Source organism: Oncorhynchus nerka, linkage group LG22 (assembly GCF_034236695.1).
Source record: "Oncorhynchus nerka isolate Pitt River linkage group LG22, Oner_Uvic_2.0, whole genome shotgun sequence".
NCBI classification, from domain to species: domain Eukaryota; kingdom Metazoa; phylum Chordata; class Actinopteri; order Salmoniformes; family Salmonidae; genus Oncorhynchus; species Oncorhynchus nerka.
The window spans coordinates 54,045,197-54,072,589 of record NC_088417.1 but is presented as its reverse complement, the minus strand read 5'-3'; the positions used below and the strand labels follow the sequence as shown (position 1 = coordinate 54,072,589).

General features: G+C 44.9%; 1 protein-coding gene across 3 annotated transcripts in view; it reads left to right on the top strand.

Annotated features, from left to right (window-relative positions):
• Positions 1-27,393, top strand: part of LOC115105345 (glycerophosphodiester phosphodiesterase domain-containing protein 5-like) — a 40,340-nt gene that overhangs the window by 6,980 nt on the left and 5,967 nt on the right. The window contains exons 1-8 of one of the 3 annotated variants that reach the window (XM_029627278.2): positions 10,818-10,908; positions 20,005-20,259; positions 21,062-21,165; positions 21,463-21,556; positions 21,816-21,875; positions 22,215-22,313; positions 22,406-22,499; positions 22,916-23,058. In XM_029627278.2, coding sequence (XP_029483138.1) covers positions 20,077-20,259; positions 21,062-21,165; positions 21,463-21,556; positions 21,816-21,875; positions 22,215-22,313; positions 22,406-22,499; positions 22,916-23,058 — 777 coding nt within the window. In that variant the 5' untranslated portion in view covers positions 10,818-10,908; positions 20,005-20,076. Of the gene's footprint in view, positions 1-10,817; positions 10,909-20,004; positions 20,260-21,061; positions 21,166-21,462; positions 21,557-21,815; positions 21,876-22,214; positions 22,314-22,405; positions 22,500-22,912; positions 23,059-27,393 lie in introns of those variants that run through there. The other 2 variants (XM_029627277.2, XM_065007255.1) reach the window with 2 other exon arrangements.

Below are 27,393 nucleotides of genomic sequence, written 5' to 3'. Positions count from 1 at the left end.
TAGTCCACCCTCGCCGCCGACCATGGCCTAGTAGTCCTCACCCAGAAACCCACTGGATTGAGGAGCAGATCGGGACTGAGGGGCAGCTCGGGACTGAGGCAGCTCGGGACTGAGGGGAAGCTCGGGAGTGAGAGGAAGCTCGGGAGTGAGAGGAAGCTCGGGAGTGAGAGGAAGCTCGGGAGTGAGAGGAAGCTCGGGAGTGAGAGGAAGCTCGGGAGTGAGAGAAAGCTCGGGAGTGAGAGAAAGCTCGGGAGTGAGAGAAAGCTCGGGAGTGAGAGAAAGCTCGGGAGTGAGAGAAAGCTCGGGAGTGAGAGGAAGCTCGGGAGTGAGAAGTGAGAGGAAGCTCAGGAGTGAGAGGAAGCTCAGGAGTGAGAGGAAGCTCAGGAGTGAGAGGAAGCTCAGGAGTGAGAGGAAGCTCAGGCAGGTTGATGGATCTACCAGATCCTGGCTGGCTGGTGGTTCCGACAGATCCTGGCTGACTGGCAGATCCTGGCTGACTGGCGGATCCTGGCTGACTAGCGGTTCTGGCAGATCCTGGCTGACTGGCGGATCCTGGCTGACTAGCGGATCTGGCAGATCCTGGCTGACTGGCGGATCTGGCAGATCCTGGCTGACTGGCGGATCCTGGCTGACTAGCGGATCTGGCAGATCCTGGCTGACTGACGTATCCTGGCTGACAAGCGGATCTGGCAGATCCTGGCTGACTGGCGGATCCTGGCTGACTAGCGGTTCTGGCAGATCCTGGCCGACTGGCGGATCCTGGCTGACTAGCGGATCTGGCAGATCCTGGCTGACTGGCGGATCCTGGCTGACTAGCGGATCTGGCAGATCCTGGCTGACTGGCGGATCCTGGCTGACTAGCGGATCTGGCAGATCCTGGCTGACTGGCACTTCTGGCGGATCCTGGCAGACTGGCGGATCCTTGCTGACTGGCGGATCCTGGCACACTGGCGGATCCTGGCTGAATGGCGGATCTAACTGATCCTGGCAGACTGGCGGCACTGGTGGCGCTGGGCAGACTGGCGGCGCTGGGCAGACTGGTAGCTCAGGCGGCGCTGGGCAGACTGGGCAGACTGGCGGCAGACGGGTGGCTCAGACGGCGCTGGGCAGACTGGCGGCGCTGGCAGACTGGCAGACGCTGGGCAGACTGGGAGCACTGGGCAGACTGGCGGCGCTGGGCAGACTGGCGGCGCTGGGCAGACTGGCGGCGCTGGGCAGACTGGCGACGCTGGGCAGACTGGCGGCGCTGGGCAGACTGGCGGCGCTGGGCAGACTGGTGATGCTGGGCAGACTGGCGGTGCTGGGCAGACTGGCAGCTCAGGCGCGCTGGGCAGACTGGCGGCGCTGGGCAGACTGGCTCAGCACGGCGCTGGGCAGACTGGCGGCGCTGGGCAGACTGGCGACGCTGGGCAGACTGGGAGCACTGGTGCTGGGCAGACTGGCGGCGCTGGGCAGACTGGCGGCGCTGGGCAGACTGGCGGCGCTGGGCACTGGCGGCGCTGGGCAGACTGGGCAGACTGGCGCTGGGCAGACTGGTAGCTCAGGCGGCGCTGGGCAGACTGGCGGCACTGGCGGCGCTGGGCAGACGGGGTGGCTCAGACGGCGGCGCTGGGCAGACTGGTAGCTCAGGCGGCGCTGGGCAGACGGGTAGCTCAGACGGCGCTGGGCAGACGGGTGGCTCAGAGCTCAGAGCGGCGCTGGGCAGACGGGTAGCTCAGACGGCGCTGGGCAGACTGACAGCTCTGGATGCTTCATGCAGGCTGACAGCTCTGGCTGCGCTGAACAGAGGAGTACTGGTGCCTCTGGAATGAGGGGCGCTCATGGCGCCGCTGGCAGAGGGGGGAGCTCTGACAGCGGCGGACAGGCGGGACGCTCCGGCAGCGGCGCCGGGACAGGCAGGAGCTCCGGAGCGCTCCGGACAGGCGGGAGGCTCGCAGCCGGACAGGCGGGAGCTCCGGCAGCGGCGCCGGACAGGCGGGAGGCTCCGCAGCGGCGCCGGACAGGCGGGAGGCTCCGGCAGCGCGCCGGACAGGCGGGAGGCTCCGGCAGCGGCGCCGGACAGGCGGGAGGCTCCAGGCGGGAGCCCGGAGCGGCGGGAGGCTCGCAGCGGACAGGCGGGACGAGGCTCCGGCAGCGGCGCCGGACAGGCGGGAGGCTCCGGCAGCGGCGCCGGACAGGCGGGAGGCTCCGGCAGCGGCGCCGGACAGGAGAGAGGCTCCGGCAGCGGCGCCGGACAGGCGGGACGCTCCGGCAGCGCTGGACAGGCGGGACACACTGTAGGCCTGATGCGTGGTGCTGGCACTGGTGGTAATGAACCGAGGACACGCACAGGAAGCCTGGTGCGGGGAGCTGCTACCGGAGGGCTGGGGTGTGGAGGTGGTACTGGATAGACCAGACCGTGCAGGCGCACTGGAGCTCTTGAGCACCGAGCCTGCCCAACCTTACCTGGCTCGATGCCCACTCTAGCCCGGCCGATACGAGGAGCTGGAATATACCGCACCGGGCTATGCACCCGCACTGGGGACACCGTGCGCACCACTGCATAACAAGGTGCCTGCCCGGTCTCTCTAGCCCCCCGGTAACCACAGGAAGTTAGCGTAGGTCTCCTACCTAGCGTAGCCATACTCCCTGTGAGCCCCCAAGAAATTTTTGGGGCTGACTCTCAGGCTTCCATCCGCTCTGCCGTGCTAGCTCCTCATAATGCCGCCTCTCTGCTTTTGCTGCCTCCAGCTCGGCTTTGGGGCGACAATAATCTCCAGGCTGATCCCAGGGTCCTTTACCGTCCAGTACCTCCTCCCATGTCCATTTCTCCAGGTAGTGCAATCTCTCCCACTGTAGCTGCTGCTGCTCCTGCTGCTGCTGCCTCTGTTGCTTCTCCTGTGGCTCCTGCCTGTTGACACGCTGCTTGGTCCTGTGGTGGGTGATTCTGTAACGGCTTTCTAATGGTGAAGGAGAGTCGGACCAAACTGCAGCGTGTCTATTGCGATTCATCTTTAATAAAAAAACGTAACACACAACAAAACACTAACACTACAAAACGAAAACCGAAAACAGCCTATACAAGTGTCTACTAACCTCTAACCAGGACATCAAGACACACAGGACAATCACCCACAATACAACCAAAGAATATGGCTGCCTAAATATGGTTCCCAATCAGAGACAACGGTAAACACCTGCCTCTGATTGAGAACCACTTCAGACAGCCATAGACTCTCCTAGAACACCCCACTAAGCTACAATCCCACTATACACACATACCAAAATCCCAAGACAAAACACACCACAATACAAAAACTCTATGCCACACCCTGGCCTGACCCAATACATGAAGAAAACACAAAATACTTAGACCAGGGCGTGACAGGGACCTTATATAGACAGGTGTGTGCCTTATCAGATAATGTCCAATCAATTGAATTTACTACAGGTGGACTCCAATTAAGTTGTAGAAACATCTCAAGGATGATCAATGGAAACAGGATGCATCTGAGCTCAATTTCGAGTCTCGTAGCAGAGGGTCTGAATACTTATGTAAGGTATAAGGTATTTCTGTTTTTTATTTTTAATAAATTTGCTAACATTTCTAAAAACCTGTTTTCACTTTGTCATTATGGGGTATTGTGTGTCGATTGCTGAGGATTTATTTTTATTTAATCCATTTTAGATTAAGGCTGTAACATAATAATGTGGAAAAAGTACAGGGGTCTGAATACTTTCCAAAGGCATATGTATCTGTCCTCTTTTTCGTGACAAAAACGTTGCATTAACACAAACACACTAACCGATATCTCCCCTCATTTTTTTCTCGCTAACATTGCTGTAATGAAAACACAGGTTGCTTTCCAAATGGCACCCTAAGCCCTATATACTGCATTGCTATTGACTAGGCCCTATAGGGCTCTGGGTATGGGCTCTGGGTATGAGCCCTGGTCAAAAGTAGTGCACTATGGCCCATAGGGCTCTGGTGAATAGTAGTTCTCCATATAGTGAGTAGGGTAACATTTGGGACGTAACAAAGATTTGGTTGCTCAACTGTTTCTTCAAAGCAGCATTTGTCAAAAGGGTTTTTATGAGTGTGTGGTTACAATAAAGCTAGCTCATTATCCTAAAGGTACTGTGACCTTTAACCTACTGTATACTGCACATACGGACCCCCATGACACGAGCAACAAACTCAAAACAATCAACAAACTTGAAACAAATGTTCAATGTCCTAGAAGGCAGCATTTCATAATAACCTGTATTAAATCACACTTTTGATTTGTAGGTTGGTTATGACTTTGTTATGACTTATGTGTTATGGAACTTCTATCAGGTATACTATTCTTAATTCTAATGTTTCTCTGCATCCAGGTGTTGGTGTAGTGTGCTGTTGTGGATCAAACAGAGTAGGCAGAAGTTGCCCCTAGATGCTGATCTTGGGCCAGTGTCAAGATGGTGCCGACAGACATGGCATCTCTGCTTCTAGCTACTAAGCAACTTTGCAGCATTTGTTTTTTTTGTGTGTTATTTCTTACATCATTAGCATTCTACCCACTAATGGTTAAGGTTAGGATTGAGGGAGGGGAAACTTCACCCCAGTGAGGATCAAATGGTCCATGTACATGGAACAGGTGCCTGCTGGTGTCACACAGGTCTTACTGGGTTACCTCTGGAGCAGCTTCAAACAACTTCAAACGCACCTCATATACTTCAAAGACTAGCAGGGAACAGACAGATTTCCAACAGGGTTTTCTGTGAGACTTGGCAGTAGACTCTTATGGCGCTGTCTAAAATGACATGTTTCATTGTTAGAGTCTTAATTAACCTCTGTTGGCTACATAATTATGTAGCCTTCTAATGGATCCATTTTAGCTAGGTAGGACAACGTAAATAACAATGATTGGCTAATCAACAATAAACCATATACATAGTGTACAAAACATTAGGAACACCTGCTCTTTCCATGAATAGACTGACCAGGTGAAAGCTTTGATAGTTTATTGATGTCACTTAAATCCACTTCAATCAGTGTAGATGAAGAGCAGACAGGTTAAAGAAGGATTTTTAAGCCTTGAGACAATAGTGGAGGTGTCATAATACCCATAAAACAAAGAGGTCAAACAGGGAAATGGTTCAAATCGTTTTTCCACCATACAGTACATTTTTCCCATAGGGGATTTTAGAAACACTTAAAATAAGGGTCGTGCTTTGTGTATGCTTACCCTGGCGTGACATTTTTATAACCATGTAAATCTTTCTTGGACAAGGTGACTTTTATCAACATATTTAGCTTAATTTACTCTTAGATTTGAAAATGCTTATAAGCATCAAAGTAGACATCATGCAAAACTACAAATCCCTGCAAGCTCCTGCACATCATCTCTAGCTGACACCTTTGCTAACAGGTATTGTGCCAATTAAAAACTTGCACAAGACAGTTCTCAAACTTGTCAATTTAAATACATTTTATTCTTTACTACATTTAGATAATTAATCCAGAGATTTACATTTTCGCAGACACTCTTATCCAGAGCAATTTACAGGAGTGAAATCATGCATTTTTGCACTGGTCCCGAAATTGTAACCAAACCCACAACCCTGGTGTTGCAAGTGCTACGCTCTACCAACTCAGCCACATGGGACATATGAATTTTTTTACCCCGGAGCAAATTAAATGGGCCATGTACATGGAACAGGTGACTGACTGATTCTTACCTTTGCCTTGATTCGTCAGTCCCGTCCAGATCATCATGGCATTTGTAGTTATTGATGATAGCCACATTAGTAGATCATTAGCATTTTATTTGTTGGGGGTAAATACAGGTAAATATATTGAGAAAAGTCACATTGTCTTAGAGAGATTTACACAGTTATCAAAACGTCACGCCAGGGTAAGCCTACATTAAACACCGCATGTTTCTAAAATCCCCTATGGGAAAAATGATTGGAACCATTTCCCCACTAGGTTTTATGGGTATTATGACTCATACTGTAGTACTCAACTGTGACATGGATTGTGTATGTGTGCCATTCAGAGGGTGAATGGCCAAGACAAAAGATTTAAGTGCCTGGAGTCCATGTCCCTGACGAATTGAGGCTGTTCCGAGGGCAAAAGGGGGTGCAACTCAATATTGAGGTGTTCCTAATGTTTTGTACACTGTGTATTTTAAATTTGCAAATGTATTTTGCTGAACTTCAAACAGAATGTGCATGTTTGTCACCAAGTCAGCATGTGTTTGCATGCTTTATTCATGCCCAAATCCATTTAACTGGTTGATTTGACATGTGCGCACACATACACTATCCACATCTTTGTTTGATCGAGCGGTTAATTCATTGATTGCCTTGTCGGGTCCTTACTTCAGGCCTGTCCCTCATGCCCAGGAATGGAGCGCTCCTCATAATGTAACTGCAATTGCTCCTAGCCTGGCAGTGGTCTTATTGATGTGTTCATATCAACTCTAAAACAAATCATGGGATGATGGCTACTCTTTGAGTGAACAAACTGTCTTGTAAGAGTTGATCAAACACATTGTTACTATTTCAGTGTGGTCCCGACTTGGCCTCTGTGCAGCCCACACCCATTGAGAGTTGAGACAAAAATGTTTCTCAATAGTCTTCCCAGTGTCTGTGACCTTTGTCATGGTACATATAGTACAGTGGGAGAGGTTCCGTTCCTCCCTGTAGTGTCCGGAGATTGTTCTGGGCTCATATTCATCAAGCGTCTCAAAGTAGGAGTGCTGATCTCTAATCAGTTTGCCTTAATACATCATAATGAATCAAGATTATTATGGACAGGGAGGGCCTGATCCTAGATCAGCACTCCTACTCTGAGACACTTGAAAAATATGGGCCCTGTACTCTAACAATTGTTTACAGACAGATTATTTCACTTACAATTCACTGTATCACAATTCCAGTGGGCCAGAAGTTTACATACACTAAGTTGACTGTGCCTTTAAACAGCTTGGAAAATACCAGAAAATTATGTCATAACTTTAGAAGCTTCTGATAGGCTTATTGACATCATTCGAGCCAATTGGAGGTGTACCTGTGGATGTATTTCAAGGCCTACCTTCAAACTCAGTGCCTCTTTGCTTGACATCATGGGAAAATCAAAACAAATCAGCCAAGACCTCAGAAAGAATTTGTAGACATCCACAAGTCTGATTCATCCTTGGGAGCAATTTCCAAACACCTGAAGGTACCACGTTCATCTGTACAAACAATAGTATGCAAGAATAAACACCATGGGACCACGCAGCCGTCATACCGCTCAGGAAGGAGACGCGTTCTGTCTCCTAGAGATGAACATACTTTGGTGCGAAAAGGGCAAATCAATCCCAGAACAACAGCAATGGACCTTGTGAAGATGCTGGAGGAAACCGGTACAAAAGTATCTATATCCACAGTAAAACAAGTCTTATATCAACATAACCTGAAAGACCGCTCAGCAAGGAAGAAGCCACTGCTACAAAACTGCCATAAAAAAGCCAGACTACGGTTTGCAACAGCACATGGGGACAAAGATCGTACTTTTTGGAGAAATGGCCTCTGGTCTGATGAAACAAAAATAGCCATGCTGGCTAAGTGTGCCTTGAAATTTAAATAAATCACAGACAGTGTCACCAGAAAAGCACCATCACTCCTCCAAAATCTCAAATTTGGACTCATCAGACCAAAGGACAGATTTCCACCAGTCTAATGTCCATTGCTCGTGTTTCTTGGCCCAAGCAAGTCTCTTATTATTATTAGTGTCCTTTTAGTAGTGGTTTCTTTGCAGTAATTCGACCATGAAGGCCTGATTCACGCAGTCTCCTCTGAGCAGTTGATGTTGAGATGTGTCTGTTACTTGAACTCTGTGAAGCATTTATTTGGGCTGCAATTTCTGAGGCTGGTAACTCTAATTAACTTATCCTCTGCAGCAGAGGTAACTCTGGGTCTTCCTTTCCTGTGGTGGTCCTCATGAGAGCCAGTTTCATCATAGTGCTTGATGGTTTTTGCGACTGCACTTGAAGAAACTCAAAGTTCTTGAAATGTTCCGTATTGACTGACCTTCATGTCTTAAAGTAATGATGGACTGTCGTTTCTCTTTGCTTATTTGAGCATGTTCTTGCCATAATATGGACTTTCTCTTTTACCAAATAGGGCTATCTTCTGTATACTACCTCTACCTTGTCACAACACAACTGCTCAAATGCATTAAGAAGGACAGACATTTCACAAATGAACTTTTAACAAGGTACACCTGTTTAATTGAAATGCATTCCAGGTGACTACCTCATGAAACTGGTTGAGAGAATGTCAGGAGTGTGCAAAGCTGTCATCAAGGCAAAGGGTGGCTACTAAGAATCTCAAATATAACACATTTTGATTAGTTTAACACTATTTTTGGATACAACATTATTCCATGTGTTATTTCATAGTTTTTATGTCTTTACTATTATTCTACAATGTAGAAAATAGTAACAGTAAAGAAAAAACCCTGGAATGAGTAGGTATGTCCAAACGTTTGACTGGTATTGTACATTTGTATAGGCTACCCCTAGGCATTTGAATTCACTGAATTCAATTCTATTCCCTTTAATTCAAATTAGAATTGTAACTCCGTATCATGTTTACTACTTCAATTCAAATTTAAGAATTGAATTGGAATTCATGAGGCATTCTCAATTGAATTCTGAATTGAGCCCAACCCTGGTGTCCACTGAATGAACTAGGTCCATGACACCTCTGAGTCGAATCTTCACTCTTATCTCACTATTGGCATAGCTGCCATCACCATTATTTTCCATCTCTATTAAACATGCCCAGCATATGCTTTGCAATGGAGAAATCGGTTATGAGATTATGGACTATAATCTCGGATTATCTGGGAAATCCGCCCAGTAAATGGCATCTTTCAAAGCACGGCTTTCTTTATATTTTCATGTACAGTGCCTTAGGAAAGTATTCAGACCCCTTGACTTTATCCACATTTTGTTACATTACAGCCTTATTCTAAAATAGATTAAATAAAACATCAATCTACATACAATACTACAAAATTAAATCAGTTTTTTAGACATTTTTGCAAATGTATTAAAAATAAAAAACAGATACCTTATGTACTTAAGTATTCAGACCCTTTGCTATGAGACTCGACATTGAGCTCAGGTGCATCCTTTTTCTATTGATAATCCTTGAGATTTTTCTACAACTTGAAATGAGTCCATCGGTGGTAAATTCAATTGATTAGACATGATTTGGAAAGGCACACACTTGTCTATACAAGGTCCCACAGTTGACAGTGCATGTCAGAGCGAAAACCAAGCCATGAGGAATTGTCCGTAGAGCTTCGAGAAAGGATTGTGTCGAGGCACAGATCTGGGGAAGGGTGCCACAAAATGTCTGCAGCATTGAAGGTCCCCAAGAACACAGTGGCCTCCATCATTCTTAAATAGAAGAAGTTAAGAACCACCAAGACTCTTCCTAGAGCAGGCCGCCCGGCCAAACTGAGCAAGATCCCGATGGTCACTCTGACAGAGCTCTAGAGTTCCTCTTTTAGAGATGGAAGAACCTTCCAGAAGGACTACCATTGATGCTGCTTTTACGGTAGAGTGGCCAAACAATAGCCACTCCTCAGTTAAAGGCACACAACAGCCCGCTTAGAGTTTGTCAAAAGGCACCTAAGTCCTCTCAGACCATGAGAAACTAGATTCTCTGGTCTGATGAAACCAAGATTGAACTCTTTGGCCCGAATGTCAAGCGTCACATCTGCAGATCGAAATGTAAAGGTAATTTCTGATTGAGCTGACATATTTAGCATTTACCATGAAGGCAGGCTCAACTAACACTGCAACATTGCCTTTACATTTCAATCACCCTTTAACGCTAAACTTCAGCAATACAGATTAGATCCAGCCCTAAATATTAGGTGTAATAATGTTATTATGTTTCAGTAGACATGCTTGGCCTATTGTAGTATAACGAACCTTGCCTAGGTAGGCCAGCTTTGATTCAAATTATCAAAGCTAGATGATTAGTTGATTACTTGAATGAGCTGTGTAGTGCTAGGGCAAAAACCAAAACGTGCACCCCTTGGGGTCCCGAGGAAACCCTGGGTTAACTCTTTTTAGGGGGGGATTGTAACAGGTTAGGCAAGGTTTGTTACATTATCCACTCCGTTTGAGCAGTGTAGTCTGCCTATGGTGGAGACCTGCAATGCGGGCTATACTGTCATTAGCAGAAATGGCTACAATTTCATGGTTTAAATTATTTTGTAAACTAGCCCATTGTTCTGAATTGAAAAACAAAAAGACGCACTGAAACCTGCTTTTGGTGTGGTGTGTGTCCCTTTTCCCTAATGTTGCAGAGTTTGTAATACTCCCTAGGGACCCTTATTTTGAAAGTTGATTATGCCATAGAGTAAAGCTGTAATTTTGCAGCTGTAACCCTTATGTAAGACAAGACTGAAAAACTCGATTACAATTTCATTCCATAACCCCGCCTCCCCAATACAGCTTGAACGCACTCAAACACTCTATGGTTTTTTTCATACGAAATATAGTCAATTAATATTGAGACTCGCATTATTGTCCGTAATTAAGAGTCTATAATACTCGACACACTGTCAAGAGATAAAAGTACAGAGTCGGGAAATTGCAATATTGTATCCAACACCCGTCATTGTATCCATTATTATTCAACATCGAAGGACAGTGAGCGTGAAGGTACAGAAGAAAGGAATTGCCTTCGACTGTACACGAAAGAATATCTCCATTGGCAACAGTTGGCAGTCGATTACTATTAGACATAACAGGGTATCCTAAGTGTTCGTCGTGTGCGTTCGTTAACCGCGAAGAGGAACTGCGCACTGCGGCTTCCCCGGGAGTGAAAATCAAGCAAAGGATTTGGGGGAAATCAAACGGAACCCTTTGCTGGGTAGGCTATTTAAACGTATACAGTGTCAGATAAAGGATTTAGATAGGGAATAATATCTGCATGCATGTGTGTAATTTATGAGAACTGAATATAACCTATGGACTTTCATAACATTCGAACTTCAGTTACATAGGATACACGCTGTTATCTCTGGCTCGTTCCTTGAACAATTCGTCAATATGTTAAGAGGATTTCCGATTTTCTACAAGTCTTGGTGTGTTATAGACCGAGGTAAAATTGGTTTTATATTCACACATTCGTACATTCAGGAGACATTCAAGACATTCGCCAAAATCAATTAAAAAAAAAGTAAAAGTCAATAACTAATTCACAGTTTGTTTTGAGTAGAAATTCCACATCTGACTTGATAGAAATGCATACAATCAATAAAATGCATTTAAAGCGGTATAAATCAATAACGTTTTCACTGATTATGACAGAATCATCAAACTAGGTATGATGTATTCTATAAATGGCTAGAATACTTTTACAACCTTTGTTTTGAGTAGAAATTCCAGTTTTTTTTTATTTGATAGACATACATAAAATCTCAAATATTGCTTTTAAAGTTGAAGAAATCTAATTCAGTGATTGTCTCAGAAAAAAAGTGAAAATATGAATTTATTTGCAATATCTTTAAAGAAATGTCACTTTCAAGTGCAATTTGTTCTATATGAAGTTAGACAATGTTTACATAAAGTTATACAATGTTTACAATCTTAAATTGTATTTCAAATCAATGTTTGCATTTTTAGTGCAACAAATCAAATCAAATTTTATTGGTCACATACACATGGTTAGCAGATGTTAATGCGAGTGTAGCGAAATGCTTGTGCTTCTAGTTCCAACAGTGCAGTAATATCTAACAATTCCCCAACAACTACCTAATACACACATATCTAAAGGGGTGAATGAGAATATGTACATATAAGTATACGGATGAGCGATGGCCGAGCGGCATAGGCAAGGTGCAGTAGATGCTATAAATTACAGTATATACATATGATATGAGTAATGTAAGATATGTAAACATTATTAAAGTGGCATTATTTAAAGTGGCATTGTTTAATGTGACTAGTGATTAATTTATTAAAGTGTCCAGTGATTGGGTCTCAATATAGTATATACATGTGATATGAGTAATGTAAGATATGTAACATTATTAAAGTGATCCATTTATTAAAATGTCCAGTGATTGGGTCTCAGTGTAGGAAGCAGGTTCACTGAGTTAGTGATTGCTATTTAACAGTCTGATGGCCTTGAGATAGAAGCTGTTTTTCAGTCTCTCGGTCCCAGCATTGATGCACCTGTACTGACCTCGCCTTCTGGATGGTAGCGGTGTGAACAGGCAGTGGCTCGGGTGGTTGTTGTCGTTGATGATCTTTTTGGCCTTCCTGTGACATCGGGTGCTGTAGGTGTCATGGAGGGCATGTAGTTTGCCCCCGGTGATGCGTTGTGCAGACAGCACCACCCTCTAAAGAGCCTTGCGGTTGAGGGCGGTGCAGTTGCCGTACCAGGCTGTGATACAGCCCGACAGGATGCTCTCCATTGTGCATCTGTAAAAGTGTGTCAGGGTTTTGGGTGACAGGCCAAATTCCTTCAGCCTCCTGAGGTTGAAGAGGCGCTGTTGCACCTTCTTCACCACACTGTCTGTGTGGGTGGACCACTTCAGTTTGTCTGTGATGCGTATGCCCAGGAACTTAAAACTTTCCACCTTCTCCACTGCTGTCCCTTCGATGTGGTTAGGGAGGTGCTCCCTCTGCTGTTTCCTGAAGTCCACAATCATCTCCTTTGTTTTATTGATGTTGAGTGAAAGGTTGTTTTCCTGACACCACACTCCGAGTGCCCTCACCTCCTCCCTGTTGGCTGTCTCGTTGTTGTTGGTGATCAAGCCCACTACTGTTGTGTCATCTGCCAACTTCATGATTGAGTTGGAGGCGTGCATGGCCACGCAGTCGTGAGTGAACAGGGAGTACAGGAGAGGGCTGAGCACACACCCTTGTGGGGCCCCAGTGTTGAGGGTCAGCGAAGTGGAGATGTTGTTTCCTACCTTCACAACCTGGGGACGGCCCATCAGAAAGTCCAGGACCCAGTTGCACAGGAAAGGGTTGAGACCCAGGGACTCCAGCTTGATGATGAGCCGGTGGGTACTATGGGGTTGAATGCTGAGCTGTAGTCAATGAACAGCATTCTTACATAGGTATTATTTTTGTCCAGATGGTATAGGGCAGTGTGAAGTGTGATGGCATTTGCATCATCTGTGGACCTGTTGGGGCAATATGCAAACTGAAGTGGTTCTAGGGTGGCCGGTAAGGTGGTGGTGATATGATCCTTGACTAGCCTCTCAAAGCACTTCATGATGACAGAAGTGAGTGCTATGGGGCGGTAGTTCAGTTATCTTTGCCTTCTTGGGTACAGGAACAATGGTAGCCATCTTGAAGCATGTGGAGACAACAGACTGAGATAGGGAGCGATTAAATATGTCTGTAAACACACCAGCCAGCTGGTCTGCTCAAGCTCTGAGGACACGGCTAGGGATGCTGTTTGGGACAGCAGCAAGTTTAAATGTTTTACTCATGTCAGCCACTGAGAAGGAGAGAGGGGCTTAGTACGTGATTTTCTGTAGACCCTACCACTCCACAAATTTCTTGTTAACAAACTATAGTCGGTTAGGATATCTACTTTGTGCATGTCAAAAGTAATTTTTCCAACAGTTATTTACAGACAGATTATTTCACTTATATCACAATTCCAGTGGGTCAGAAGTTAACATACATTAAGTTGACTGTGCCTTTAAACAGCTTGGAAAATCCAGACAATTATGTCATGGCTTTAGAAGCTTCTGATAGGCTAATTGACATAATTTGTGTCAATTGGAGGTGTACCTGTGGATGTATTTCAAGGCCTACCTTCAAACTCAGTGCCTCTTTGCTTGACATCATGGGAAAATCAAAACAAATCAACCAAAACCTCAGAAAAAAATGGTAGACATCCACAAGTCTGGTTCATCCTTGGGAGCAATTTCCAAACGCCTGAAGGTACCACGTTCATCTGTACAAACAATAGTATGCAAGTATAAACACCATGGGACCATGCAGCCGTCATACCGCTCAGGAAGGAGACGCGTTCTGTCTCCTAGAGATGAACGTACTTTGATGCGAAAAGTGCAAATCAATCCCAGAACAACAGCAAAGGACCTTGTGAAGATGCTGGAGGAAACAGGTACAAAATTATTTATATCCACAGTAAAACGAGTCCTATATCGACATAACCTGAAAGGCCGCTCAGCAAAGAAGCCACTGCTCCAAAAACCCCATTAAAAAGCCAGGCTATGGTTTGCAACTACACATGGGGATAAAGATCGTACTTTTTGGAGAAATGTCCTCTACTCTGATGAAGCAAAAATAAAACTGTTTGGCCATAATGACCATCGTTCTGTTTGGAGGGAAAAGTGGGAGGCTTGCTTATTGTGGGAAGCTTGTGGAAGGCTACCCAAAACTTTTGACCCAAGTTAAACAATTTAAAGGCAACCAAATACTAATTGAGTGTATGTAAACTTATGACCCACTGGGAATGGGATGAAAGAAACAAAAGCTGAAATAAATCATTCTCTACTATGACTCTAAAATGTCACATTCTGAAAATTAAGTGGTGATCCTAACTGACCTACGACTTGACATTTTTACTAGGATTAAATGTCAGGAATTATAAAAAACGGAGTGTACCAGCAATCTACCTCACCAAGAAAAGTGAGAAGAATAAGAGCACTATATTGAAGCTGCCCAGCAACACCCATTGGGGTCTCCTGGAGGGGAAGGAGTCTCTCCAAGAAATGGCCATATCACAGTCTGCTGATATGGACAGCCCCATAAAGAGCATCCTCCTGGAGGATGTATTTTGGGAGAGAGTGGTAAGCAGCCTGAAACTACTGAAACCTATAGCAGTAGCCATTGTACGAATTGAGGGAGACAATGCCATCCGTTCTGATGTTCAGACACTGCTTGCAGATGTAAGAGAAGAAATGCTAGAGTTGCAAAGGAAAAGCCATGTCTCAGACTGGCCAATAAAAATAAAAGATTAAGATGGGCAAAAGAACACAGACATTGGACAGAGATATGGCGTTTTCTTTGCAACTCTGCCTAGAAGGCCAGCATCCCAGAGTCGCCTCTTCACTGTTGACTTTGAGACTGGTGTTTTGCGGGTACTATTTAATGGAGCTGCCAGTTGAGGACTTGTGAGGCATCTGTTTCCCAAAGTAGACACTCTAATGTACTTGTCCTCTTTCTCAGTTGTGCACCGGGGCCTCCAACTCCTCTTTCTATTCTGGTTAGAGCCAGTTTGCGTTGTTCCGTGAAGGGAGTATTATACAGCGTTGTACGAGATTTTCAGTTTCTTGGAAATTTCTTGCATGGAATAGCCTTCATTTCTCAGAACAAGAATAGACTGACGATTTTCAGAAGAAAGGGCTTTGTTTTTGGCCATTTTGAGCCTGTAATCGAACCCACAAATGCTGATGCTCCAGATACTCAACTAGTCTAAAGAAGGCCATTTTTATTGCTTCTTTAAATCAGGACAACAGTTTTCAGCTGTGCTAACATATTTGCAAAAGTGTTTTCTAAGAATCTATTAGCCTTTAAAAAGTATAAACTTGGATTAGCTAACACAACATGCCATTGGAACACAGGAGTGATGGTTTCTGATAATGGGCCTCTGTACGCCTATGTAGATATTCCATAAAAAATATGCAGTTTCCAACTACAATAGTCATTTACAACATAAACAATGTCTACACTGTATCTTTGATCAATTAGATGTTATTTTAATGGACAAAACATTTGCTTTTCTTTCAAAAAACAAGGAGATTTCAGTAGTGTACAGTCGTGGCCAAAAGTTTTGAGAATGACAACAAATATTAATTTTCACAAAGTTTGCTGCTTCAGTGTCTTTAGATATTTTTGTCAGATGTTACTATGGAATACTGAAGTATAATTACAAGCATTTAGTCAGTGTCAAAGGCTTTTATTGACAATTACATTAAGTTGACGCAAAAAGTCAATATTTGCAGTGTTGACCCTTCTTTTCAAGACCTCTGCAATCCGCCCTGGCATGCTGTCAATTAACTTCTGGGCCACATCCTGACTGATGGCAGCCCATTCTTGCATAGTCAATGCTTGGAGTTTGTCAGAATTTGTGGGGTTTTGTTTCTCCACCCATCTTTTGAGGATTGACCACAAGTTCTCAATGGGATTAAGTTCTGGGGAGTTTCCTGGCCATGGACTCAAAATATCGATGTTTATATATCGACTTAGTTATCACAATTGCCTTATGGCAAGGTGTTCCATCATGCTGGAAAAGGCATTACTTTACTGTTGGCATGACACAGGACTGATGGTAGCGCTCACCTTGTCTTCTCCGGACAAGCTTTTCTCCAGATGCCCCAAAAAATAGGAAAGGGGATTCATCAGAGAAAATGACTTTACCCCAGTCCTCAGCAGTCCAATCCCTGTACCTTTTGCAGAATATCAGTCTGTCCCTAATGTTTTTCTTGGAGAGAAGTGGCTTCTTTGCTGCCCTTCTTGACACCAGGCCATTCTCCAAAAGTCTTCGCCTCACTGTGCGTGCAGATGCACTCACACCTGCCTGCTGCCATTCCTGAGCAAGCTCTGTACTGGTGGTGCTTGCTGGACTTTCTTGGGCGCCCTGAAGCCTTCTTCACAACAATTGAACCGCTCTCCTTGAAGTTCTTGATGATCCGCTAAATGGTTGATTTCGGTGCAATCTTACTGGCAGCAATATCCTTTCCTGTGAAGCCATTTTTGTGCAAAGCAATGATGACGGCACGTGTTTCCTTGCAGGTAACCGTAGTTGACAGAGAAAAACAATGATTCCAAGCACCGCCCTCCTTTTGAAGCTTCCAGTCTGTTATTCAAACTCAATCAGCATGACAGAGTGATCTCCAGCCTTAACACAGGGTGATTTTCAGCCTTGTCCTCGTCAACACTCACTCCTGTGTTAACGAGAGAATCACTGACATGATGTCAGCTGGTCCTTTTGTGGCAGTGCTGAAATGCAGTGAATTGTGTTGGGGGGGGGGGGGTTCAGTTCATTTTCATGGCAAAGAGGGACTTTGCAATTAATTGCAATTCATCTGATCACTCTTCATAACATTCTGGAGTATATGCAAATTGTCATCATACAAATTGAGGCAGCAGACTTTGTGAAAATGTATATTTGTGTCATTCTCAAAACATTTGGCCACCACTGTATGTTATGGTTCACTCTTAGTTTTCCTTATCTTCACTGTGGAATATTGAAAATTGACTGTGGAATATTGATCTTGATCCCCTGGTTCTCTTGGTCCTCTTGATCCAACCACCTGTCTTCTTTGTTAGTCATACTTATTATCCACCATTATATGCAAATTAATTCATTAAAAATCCTACAATGTGATTTTTCTGGATTTCTTTTTCTCATTTTGTCTGTCATAGTTGAAGTGTACCTATGATGAAAATTACAGCCCTCTCTCATCTTTTTAAGTGGGATAACTTGCACAATTGGTGGCTGACTAAATACTTTTTTGCCCTACTGTATGTGTGGCAACATCCAAACTTTTCCAACAGGTATTATAGACATTATCAACAAAACCATTCCAATAATGGATGCCTCAATAATGCAATGCCTAAGACCGCTGCACTACTTGGAGCCCCGAGCTTGAATATTTTTTTATAGAATAGTTGGTAAATGTTGCACAATTCAGTTGTGGAGAGCTCTTGGAGACTTGCCTGGAAAGACTCACTGTTGTAATCCCTGACAATGGTGCTTCTTCAAAGTATTGGCTCAGGGGTGGGAGTACTTATGTAAATGAGATATTCCTGTGTTTAATTTTCAATAGATTTAAAAAATTTAAAAATCTATTTTATCCATTTTGCATTCAGGCTGTACCACAACAAAATGTGGAATAAGTCAAGGGGTATGAATACTTTCTGAAGGCACTGTACATCAAGGCGGCTGCAGCCTACAGGCAAAAAGCATAGAAAATGTTCAGTAATTTTCATCGTAGTGTATAATGTCATTGGTTGTCAGATAATGATCACCTTATGTAGGCTAGGTATACAGTACATTCGGGAAAGTATTCAGACCTCTTGACTTTTTCCACATTTTGTTACATTACAGCCTTATTCTAAAATGGATTAAATAATATAATTTTCCTCATGAATCGACACACAATACCCCATTAATGACAAAGTGAAAACAGGTTTTTAGACATTTTTGAAAATGTATTAAAAAAAAAAAAAAAACAGATACCTTATTTACACAGCTCAGGTGCATCCTGTTTCCATTGATAATCCTTGCGATGTTTCTACAAATGGATTGGAGTCCACCTGTGGTAACTTCAATTGAATGGACATGATTTGAAACGGCACACACCTGTCTATATAAGGTCCCACAGTCAGAGCAAAAACCAGCCATGAGGTTGAAGGATTGTGTTAAGGCACAGATCTGGGGAAAGGTTCCAAAAAGTTTCTACAGCATTGAATGTCCCCAATACAGTCGCCTTCATCATTCTTAAATGGAAGAAGTTGGGAACCACCAAGACTCTTCCTAGAGCTGGCTGCCTGGCCGAACTGAAAAATCGGAAGAGAAGGGCCTCATTCAGGGAGGTGACCAAGGACCTGATGGTCACTCTGGTAGAGCTGCAGAGTTCCTCTATGGAGATGGGAGAACCTTCCAGAAGGACTACCATCTCTGCAGCACTCCACCAATCAGGCCTTTATGGTAGTGGCCAGAAGGAAGCCACTCCTCAGTAAAAGGCACATGACAGCATTCTTGGAGTTTGCCAAAAGGCACCTAAAAGACTCTCAGACCATGAGAAACAAGATTCTCTGGTCTGATGAAACCAAGATTGAACACTTTGGCCTGAATGCCAAGCGCTACGTCTGGAGAAAACCTGGCACCATCCCTGCAGTGAAGTATGGTGGTGGCAGCATCGTGCTGTCAGGATGTTTTTCAGCGGCAGGGACTGGAAGACTATTCAGGATTGAGGGAAAGATGAACGGAGCAAAGTACAGAAAGGTCCTTGATGAAAAGAGCTCAAGACCTCAGACTGGGGCGAAGGTTCACACTGCAACAGGACAACAACCCTAAGCACACAGCCAAGACAATGTAGGTGTGGCTTCGGGACAAGTCTCTGTATGTCTTTGAGTGGCCCAGCCAGAGCCCGGACTTGAACCCGATCGAATATCTCTGGAGAGACCTGAAAATAGCTGTGCAGCGACGCTCCTCATCCAACCTGACAGAGCATGAGAGGATCTGCAGAGAAGAATGGGAGAAACTCCCCAAATACAGGTGTGCTAAGCTTGTAGCGTTATACCCAAGAAGACTCAAGGCTGTAATCACTGCCAAAGGTGCTTCAACAAAGTACTGAGTAAGGGGTCTGAATACTTATGTAAATGTAATTTGTTTTTTTATTTGTAATAAATGTGCAAAACATCTAAAAACCTGTTTTTGCATTGTCATAATGGGGTATTGTGTGTAGATTGATGAGGAGAGCAAAAAAAATAGTTCAATCATTTTTAGAATAGGGCTGTAAAGTAACAAAATGAGGAAAAATCAAGGGGCCTGAATACCTGAATATTTTGAGCTCTCCTGTAGAAGCCCACTAGCCCACCAATCAAGATAGAAGTTAGCGAGTAGGGAATCCCTAATAAAGAAATCCCATATTCAGAGACTGTCGCTGTAGTGTCTTAGCCCCTATTACTAATGGATATAATAAGAAAGACTCTGAATACATGGAAGTGAAATGGAGCCTCACATTTACTAAAGCTAGTTAGTTTTTATAATTCATTATCTAGGCCTAGAGCAGTTGTGTAATGTTTGGGGGCCAGGGTTAAGGTTAGACTTGACTTCCTTTTACCTATTGTCCTTCTTCACTATCTTTACCTTTGTGATGAAGTTATGCGATAGTTCTAACCGGGACTTGAACCTAGGACCTTGTGGAATCCTAACCCTTTGACAAAATCTCTATGTGGGCTTGGGTTAAGGCCACTACAATATTAACACTATTTCTCCATGCACTCTCTCCCTTCCCATTCCAAGCTCCTTACGCTCCTCTCACCCATCCACTTCTTCTACCTCTTCCTCCTCCTCTCTCTCTCTGGTGTGTGAGCCATGGGCCCCTCTCCGACCACCCTGTCCAAGCTCAAGCTGGGGAAGCTGCGTGTGGTGCGCCGGCGGCTGCTACAGCGCTACGAGCACCAGCCCTATGTCTCGTGCCTGGCCGGCCTCTACGGCTGTCAATGGAGACGCTACCAGAGGACCCGCGCCACACCGGGAGACTGCTGCTGCAGCAAGGTTAGAGAAGTCAGGGACTGTGGTTTTACAGGATGGTTAAATAACCTTGACAGTGCAGAGACTATACTCACACACACACACACCACAACAATGTACTCTCTCACACACACCTAGCCTCACAACGTGAGTCAAACACATACTCTCTTTATTTATCTCCCTCACTATGGATATCTCTCTCTAGCATTGCTTACATCATTTGTACTGTCATGGTTTTACAATCATTGTTAAGCCAATGGGGAGCTTTTTCCTCGCATTCCTCCCTCTCCTCAGAGTTCAAAGGGCACGCCGTAAACTGTATGGAAAGCATTCTAGGGTATAAATACATACAGTGAGTGTGGAAAGTATTCAGAACCCTTCCCTTTTACCACATTTTGTTACGTTATATCCTTATTCTAAAATGGATTACATTTTTTTAAATCTGAAGGGGTCTGAATACCTTCGAATGCACATTCACACGTTTTGAATTTCCCAGCCCCGTGAAAGACTGGCACGCTTCTATGTTTTGTAAGATTATTCAATGCTGCAAAAAAACAACTTGCTGTGTGACATTCTAATCATTGAATAATGGTAGCCCAGACTTGAGTTGTTTACCTCGTGTTGGGGTCAAACATACAAAGAGAAGTGATCAGTGTGGAGGAGGTTTTGGCTCTGTCCTAAATCGCTGCCTTGCAACCAAAATGTTGTCAGTCCAATCCCAATCTCTGTTCATTTCTTGTATTGTACATTTTCATGCCAACAGTATATATGGGTTATGAATTTGATATGAAGTCTGTGGGACTTATTGTGTTTCTCTATCCTGCAGTTGGAGTGTGTCAGCTTTGCTCTCCTCGTCATGACTTTCTGTCTCACGCTGGTCTTCCTCTACTTCTGGAGTGAAGCTCAGAATGACTACAATGATTTTGACTGGTAGGTGTGCTAGTATGTATTCGTAATGTGTACACACGTCTAAGTACTTTTATTAACAAGCACGCAAATATATAAATACTCAAGGGCACACACACAGACATTATACACACACAGACTAACAACATTACCATACTGTATAGTCACGACTAGTGTCTCTGGTGCTGACTGTTCGCTCTCTGTGTGGCTCCTGCTATCGCACTCACATGTGACACAGACACACATTTTCTCTCTCAACTCTTGTCATCCTCTTTCTCCCCCTCTCGCTCTTGCTTTCTTCCCCTTTTCTCACCTTTCCAGGTTTAACTTTGGGAACCTAGGATTCTGGTTCCCCTGGTCTGTGGTGTTGCTGGTCATTGCTTCCGCTTTCTTCAGCTACGTCACTCTGCTGCTGGTGAGGGGTGTATTTGTGTGTTTTTTTTGTTTGAGGGGTGTATTTGTGTGTTTTTTTGTTTGTTTGAGGGGTGTATTTGTGTGTGTTTTTTGTTTGAGGGGTGTTTTTTGTTTGTTTGAGGGGTGTATTTGTGTGTTTTTTGTTTGTTTGAGGGGTGTATTTGTGTTTTTTTTTTTTTGAGGGGTGTATTTATGTGGTTTTATGTTTGAGGGGTGGTTGGCATCTGTCTGATATGAGGTGTGTGTGGTTTGAGTTGTAGCTGTTGGCTGTGTGTCTGCTGTCAGAGGGACAGAAGCTGTACCTACACTGGGGCCACAAGGTAACGTCCGCGCTCCTTTGAACTTCCTGCCTACTTCTCTACCTCGTGTCCTATCCATCACTTTGTCCTTATGGCCCATAAGTTGTATAATCATCCCATCCATTCTTCTGTGACAAGATGAAATTAATGATTTTACCTAGAAGAAATTGCTGACTGCCTTGTAGAAGAAAAGTTCAAATAAATGCTGAATGCTGCAGATTTATGGATAGATCCTGAAAAAAAAGTGAACATTAATTGTGCTCAGCTCAGTTCAAAGTTAAGTGAATGAAGTGCTCAGTAGTGTGAGTATGGTATGGTGCTAATGGTTGTATGTTATCCTAACTCTGGGTGTGTTGCCAGATTGGCATCCTGGTGACTCTAGCCTTCTCCATTGTGGCCACAGCAGTTCTGTCTGACCTATGGAGCAAAGAGTGGACCACTCTCCTCCTTTCTTTCCAGGTGGGGCCTCCCTTCTTTCATCTATATAGTCATCACTATCTCTTTATTCTGTCTTTCCCCCACCTTCTGCAATTTGTTTATGTTTTGAATAGGTGACAGCGCCATATTTGCATGTGGGAGGAGTCTTGTTGATGACACTGCTATCCTGGCCAATAGCCTTACATTTCTTCCGCATCAATAAGAAAGGTGAGACTGAGTAGGTGGGGCATGTTTGAGCAGCTGTATAAATAATATGCAAATTACAGAGTAGAATTAGGCAAATACTGACATCATACCTAGGGCAAGGACAGAAACTTCAGGGAGGTTTTCTATCTCAATCAGAGGAGGCTGGGAGGAGCTATAGGAGGACGGGCTCATTGTAATGGCTAGAATGGAATCAATGAAATGGTACCTATAGCTCCTTCCACCAGCCTCCTCTGATCTCAAACGTATAATATGTCTGCATATAGTCAATACAGCGGTAGATATTCATGTTTTGTTCGATTTCAATTATTTGTTTTACAAAATGTGTAGTCTGGTGTAATTTCTTTGGTCTTAAGGAAATGAATCAACCAGAAATTGATATCTGTATCCCATAATAAACAGTGTGTGTGTTCCAGTAGGGCGGACGCTCATCATGGGGCTGTACCTGGCTGTTCTGTGTGCCCTCTACTTAGTGCCCCTGGGCATGTACTCACCCTGCCTCAAAAAAGAGGGTGCTCTGGGCCCCGCTCCAGCCCTCATCGGACACAGAGGGGCACCCATGGTGGGTAGGCCTCGTCAGCAATAACATTAATGCCAACCCATTCTTATCAAAACTGACTGGAAACGACTATTTATACAAGTTACATAACATCAAACAACATAGCAGTGACATTGTATAGTTGTACAGTAGTAGTTGAAAAGAGAGCCACCATGTGGTGGTCTCCGATAGAGGTGTCGGGTTTCGATTATAGGTGCAATCAAATCAAATCAAATCAAACTTTATTTGTCACATACACATGGTTAGCAGATGTTAATGCGAGTGTAGCGAAATGCTTGTGCTTCTAGTTCCGACAATGCAGTGATAACCAACAAGTAATCTAACTAACAATTCCAAAACTACTGTCTTATACACAGTGTAAGGGGATAAGGAATATGTACATAAGGATATATGAATGAGTGATGGTACAGAGCAGCATACAGTAGATGGTATCGAGTACAGTATATACATATGAGATGAGTATGTAGACAAAGTAAACAAAGTGGCATAGTTAAAGTGGCTAGTGACATAAGAATGCAGTCGATGATCTAGAGTACAGTATATACATATGCATATGAGATGAATAATGTAGGGTAAGTAACATTATATAAGGTAGCATTGTTTAAAGTGGCTAGTGATATATTTACATCATTTCCCATCAATTCCCATTATTAAAGTGGCTGGAGTTGGGTCAGTGTCAATGACAGTGTGTTGGCAGCAGCCACTCAGTGTTAGTGGTGGCTGTTTAACAGTCTGATGGCCTTGAGATAGAAGCTGTTTTTCAGTCTCTCGGTCCCAGCTTTGATGCACCTGTACTGACCTCGCCTTCTGGATGATAGCGGGGTGAACAGGCAGTGGTTCGGTGGTTGATGTCCTTGATGATCTTTATGGCCTTCCTGTAACATCGGGTGGTGTAGGTGTCCTGGAGGGCAGGTAGTTTTCCCCCGGTGATGCGTTGTGCAGACCTCACTACCCTCTGGAGAGCCTTACGGTTGAGGGCGGAGCAGTTGCCGTACCAGGCGGTGATACAGCCCGCCAGGATGCTCTCGATTGTGCATCTGTAGAAGTTTGTGAGTGCTTTTGGTGACAAGCCGAATTTCTTCAGCCTCCTGAGGTTGAAGAGGCGCTGCTGCGCCTTCTTCACGACGCTGTCAGTGTGAGTGGACCAATTCAGTTTGTCTGTGATGTGTATGCCGATGAACTTAAAACTTGCTACCCTCTCCACTACTGATCCATCGATGTGGATAGGGGGGTGTTCCCTCTGCTGTTTCCTGAAGTCCACAATCATCTCCTTAGTTTTGTTGACGTTGAGTGTGAGGTTATTTTCCTGACACCACACTCCGAGGGCCCTCACCTCCTCCCTGTAGGCCGTCTCGTCGTTGTTGGTAATCAAGCCTACCACTGTTGTGTCGTCCGCAAACTTGATGATTGAGTTGGAGGCGTGCGTGGCCACGCAGTCGTGGGTGAACAGGGAGTACAGGAGAGGGCTCAGAACGCACCCTTGTGGGGCCCCGTGTTGAGGATCAGCGGGGGAGGAGATGTTGTTGCCTACCCTCACCACCTGGGGGCGGCCCGTCAGGAAGTCCAGTACCCAGTTGCACAGGGCGGGGTCGAGACCCAGGGTCTCGAGCTTGATGACGAGCTTGGAGGGTACTATGGTGTTGAATATGCCGAGCTGTAGTCGATGAACAGCATTCTCACATAGGTATTCCTCTTGTCCAGGTGGGTTAGGGCAGTGTGCAGTGTGGTTGAGATTGCATCGTCTGTGGACCTATTTGGGCGGTAAGCAAATTGGAGTGGGTCTAGGGTGTCAGGTAGGGTGGAGGTGATATGGTCCTTGACTAGTCTCTCAAAGCACTTCATGATGACGGAAGTGAGTGCTACGGGGCGGTAGTCGTTTAGCTCAGTTACCTTAGCTTTCTTGGGAACAGGAACAATGGTGGCCCTCTTGAAGCATGTGGGAACAGCAGACTGGTATAGGGATTGATTGAATATGTCCGTAAACACACCGGCCAGCTGGTCTGCGCATGCTCTGAGGGCGCGGCTGGGGATGCCGTCTGGGCCTGCAGCCTTGCGAGGGTTAACACGTTTAAATGTCTTACTCACCTCGGCTGCAGTGAAGGAGAGACCGCATGTTTTCGTTGCAGGCTGTGTCAGTGGCACTGTATTGTCCTCAAAGCGGGCAAAACAGTTATTTAGTCTGCCTGGGAGCAAGACATCCTGGTCCGTGACTGGGCTGGGTTTCTTCTTGTAGTCCGTGATTGACTGTAGACCCTGCCACATGCCTCTTGTGTCTGAGCCATTGAATTGAGATTCCACTTTGTCTCTGTACTGACGCTTAGCTTGTTTAATAGCCTTGCGGAGGGAATAGCTGCATTGTTTATATTCGGACATATTACCAGACACCTTGCCCTGATTAAAAGCAGTGGTTCGCGCTTTCAGTTTCACGCGAATGCTGCCATCAATCCACGGTTTCTGGTTTGGGAATGTTTTTATCGTTGCTATGGGAACGACATCTTCGACGCACGTTCTAATGAACTCGCACACCGAATCAGCGTATTCGTCAATATTTCCATCTGACGCAATACGAAACATGTCCCAGTCCACGTGATGGAAGCAGTCTTGGAGTGTGGAGTCAGCTTGGTCTGACCAGCGTTGGACAGACCTCAGCGTGGGAGCCTCTTGTTTTAGTTTCTACCTGTAGGCAGGGATCAGCAAAATGGAGTCGTGGTCAGCTTTTCCGAAAGGGGGCGGGGCAGGGCCTTATATGCGTCGCGGAAGTTAGAGTAACAATGATCCAAGGTTTTACCACCCCTGGTTGCGCAATCGATATGTTGGTAAAATTTAGGGAGTCTTGTTTTCAGATTAGCTTTGTTAAAATCCCCAGCTACAATGAATGCAGCCTCCGGATAAATGGTTTCCAGTTTGCAAAGAGTTAAATAAAGTTCGTTCAGAGCCATCGATGTGTCTGCTTGGGGGATATATACGGCTGTGATTATAATCGAGGAGAATTCTCTTGGAAGATAATGCGGTCTACATTTGATTGTGAGGAATTCTAAATCAGGTGAACAGAAGGATTTGAGTTCCTGTATGTTTCCTTCATCACACCATGTCTCGTTAGTCATGAGGCATACGCCCCGCCACTCTTCTTACCAGAAAGATGTTTGTTTTCTGTCGGCGCGATGCGTGGAGAAACCCGTTGGCTGCACCGCATCGGATAGCGTCTTCCCAGTAAGCCATGTTTCTGTGAAGCAGAGAACGTTGCAGTCTCTGATGTCCCTCTGGAATGCTACCCTTGCTCGGATTTCGTCAACCTTGTTGTCAAGAGACTGGACATTGGCAAGAAGAATGCTGGGGAGTGGTGCGCGATGTGCCCTTTTTCGGAGTCTGACCAGAACACCGCCTCGTTTCCCTCTTTTTCGGAGTCGTTTCCTTGGGTCGCTGCATGCGATCCATTCCGTTGTCCTGTTTGTAAGGCAGAACACCGGATCCGCGTCGCGGAAAACATATTCTTGGTCGTACTGATGGTGAGTTGGCGCTGATCTTATATTCAGTAGTTCTTCTCGACTGTATGTAATGAAACCTAAGATGACCTGGGGTACTAATGTAAGAAATAACACGTAAAAAAACAAAAAATGGTGCAATTGTCCCAGAGTCCTGGTAAGAGGACTTGTAATGCCTTACCGGAGACAGGGATACAACTCACACTTTAATGCCACACCGAACGGACAGTCACACAGCAAGCAAGAAGAGGAGACTAGCTGTAATGATAGTGTATAGTGGTTTTCTGTAGACAGAAGGAACAGCGAACACTGTATATATTACAACAGAGGGATGGCAGTATTGGCTATGCAATAGTAATAGCAGTGATGCAATATATACAAATCAGCAATGGCATAGCAATGGGTTAGCACACAATAGTAATGGTTGTAGTAGCGTTAGCAAGGTAATATTATTGGCTGGTAATAAATATACAGTAATACACAGGGGTTAGTAAGCTAACATGCTACAAAGCAGTAATGCAGGCAAACAGGCTACATAGCAGAAATGGTAGCATACTGTAGTGAGGGCTAGAATAGCATAGGCAGTATACAACAGGATGATATTAGTGACTAGTATAGTATACAACATGTACGGGGGAGCTAGCATGCTAGGCTAGCAGGCCACGGGCTAGTAGGCCTAAGGCTATAGATAATAACACACAGTAGTATGGACAGTAATGGCAAGTTAGCATCAGCGTTAAAACTACAAAGGCTAACATGCTTACAAGCGGCCATGTTGAATGTGGCTATGACCATATCAGGAAGTGACCGGGTCACTAGTTTGCTGAACTGATGTTTATGCCTGCTATTTATCATC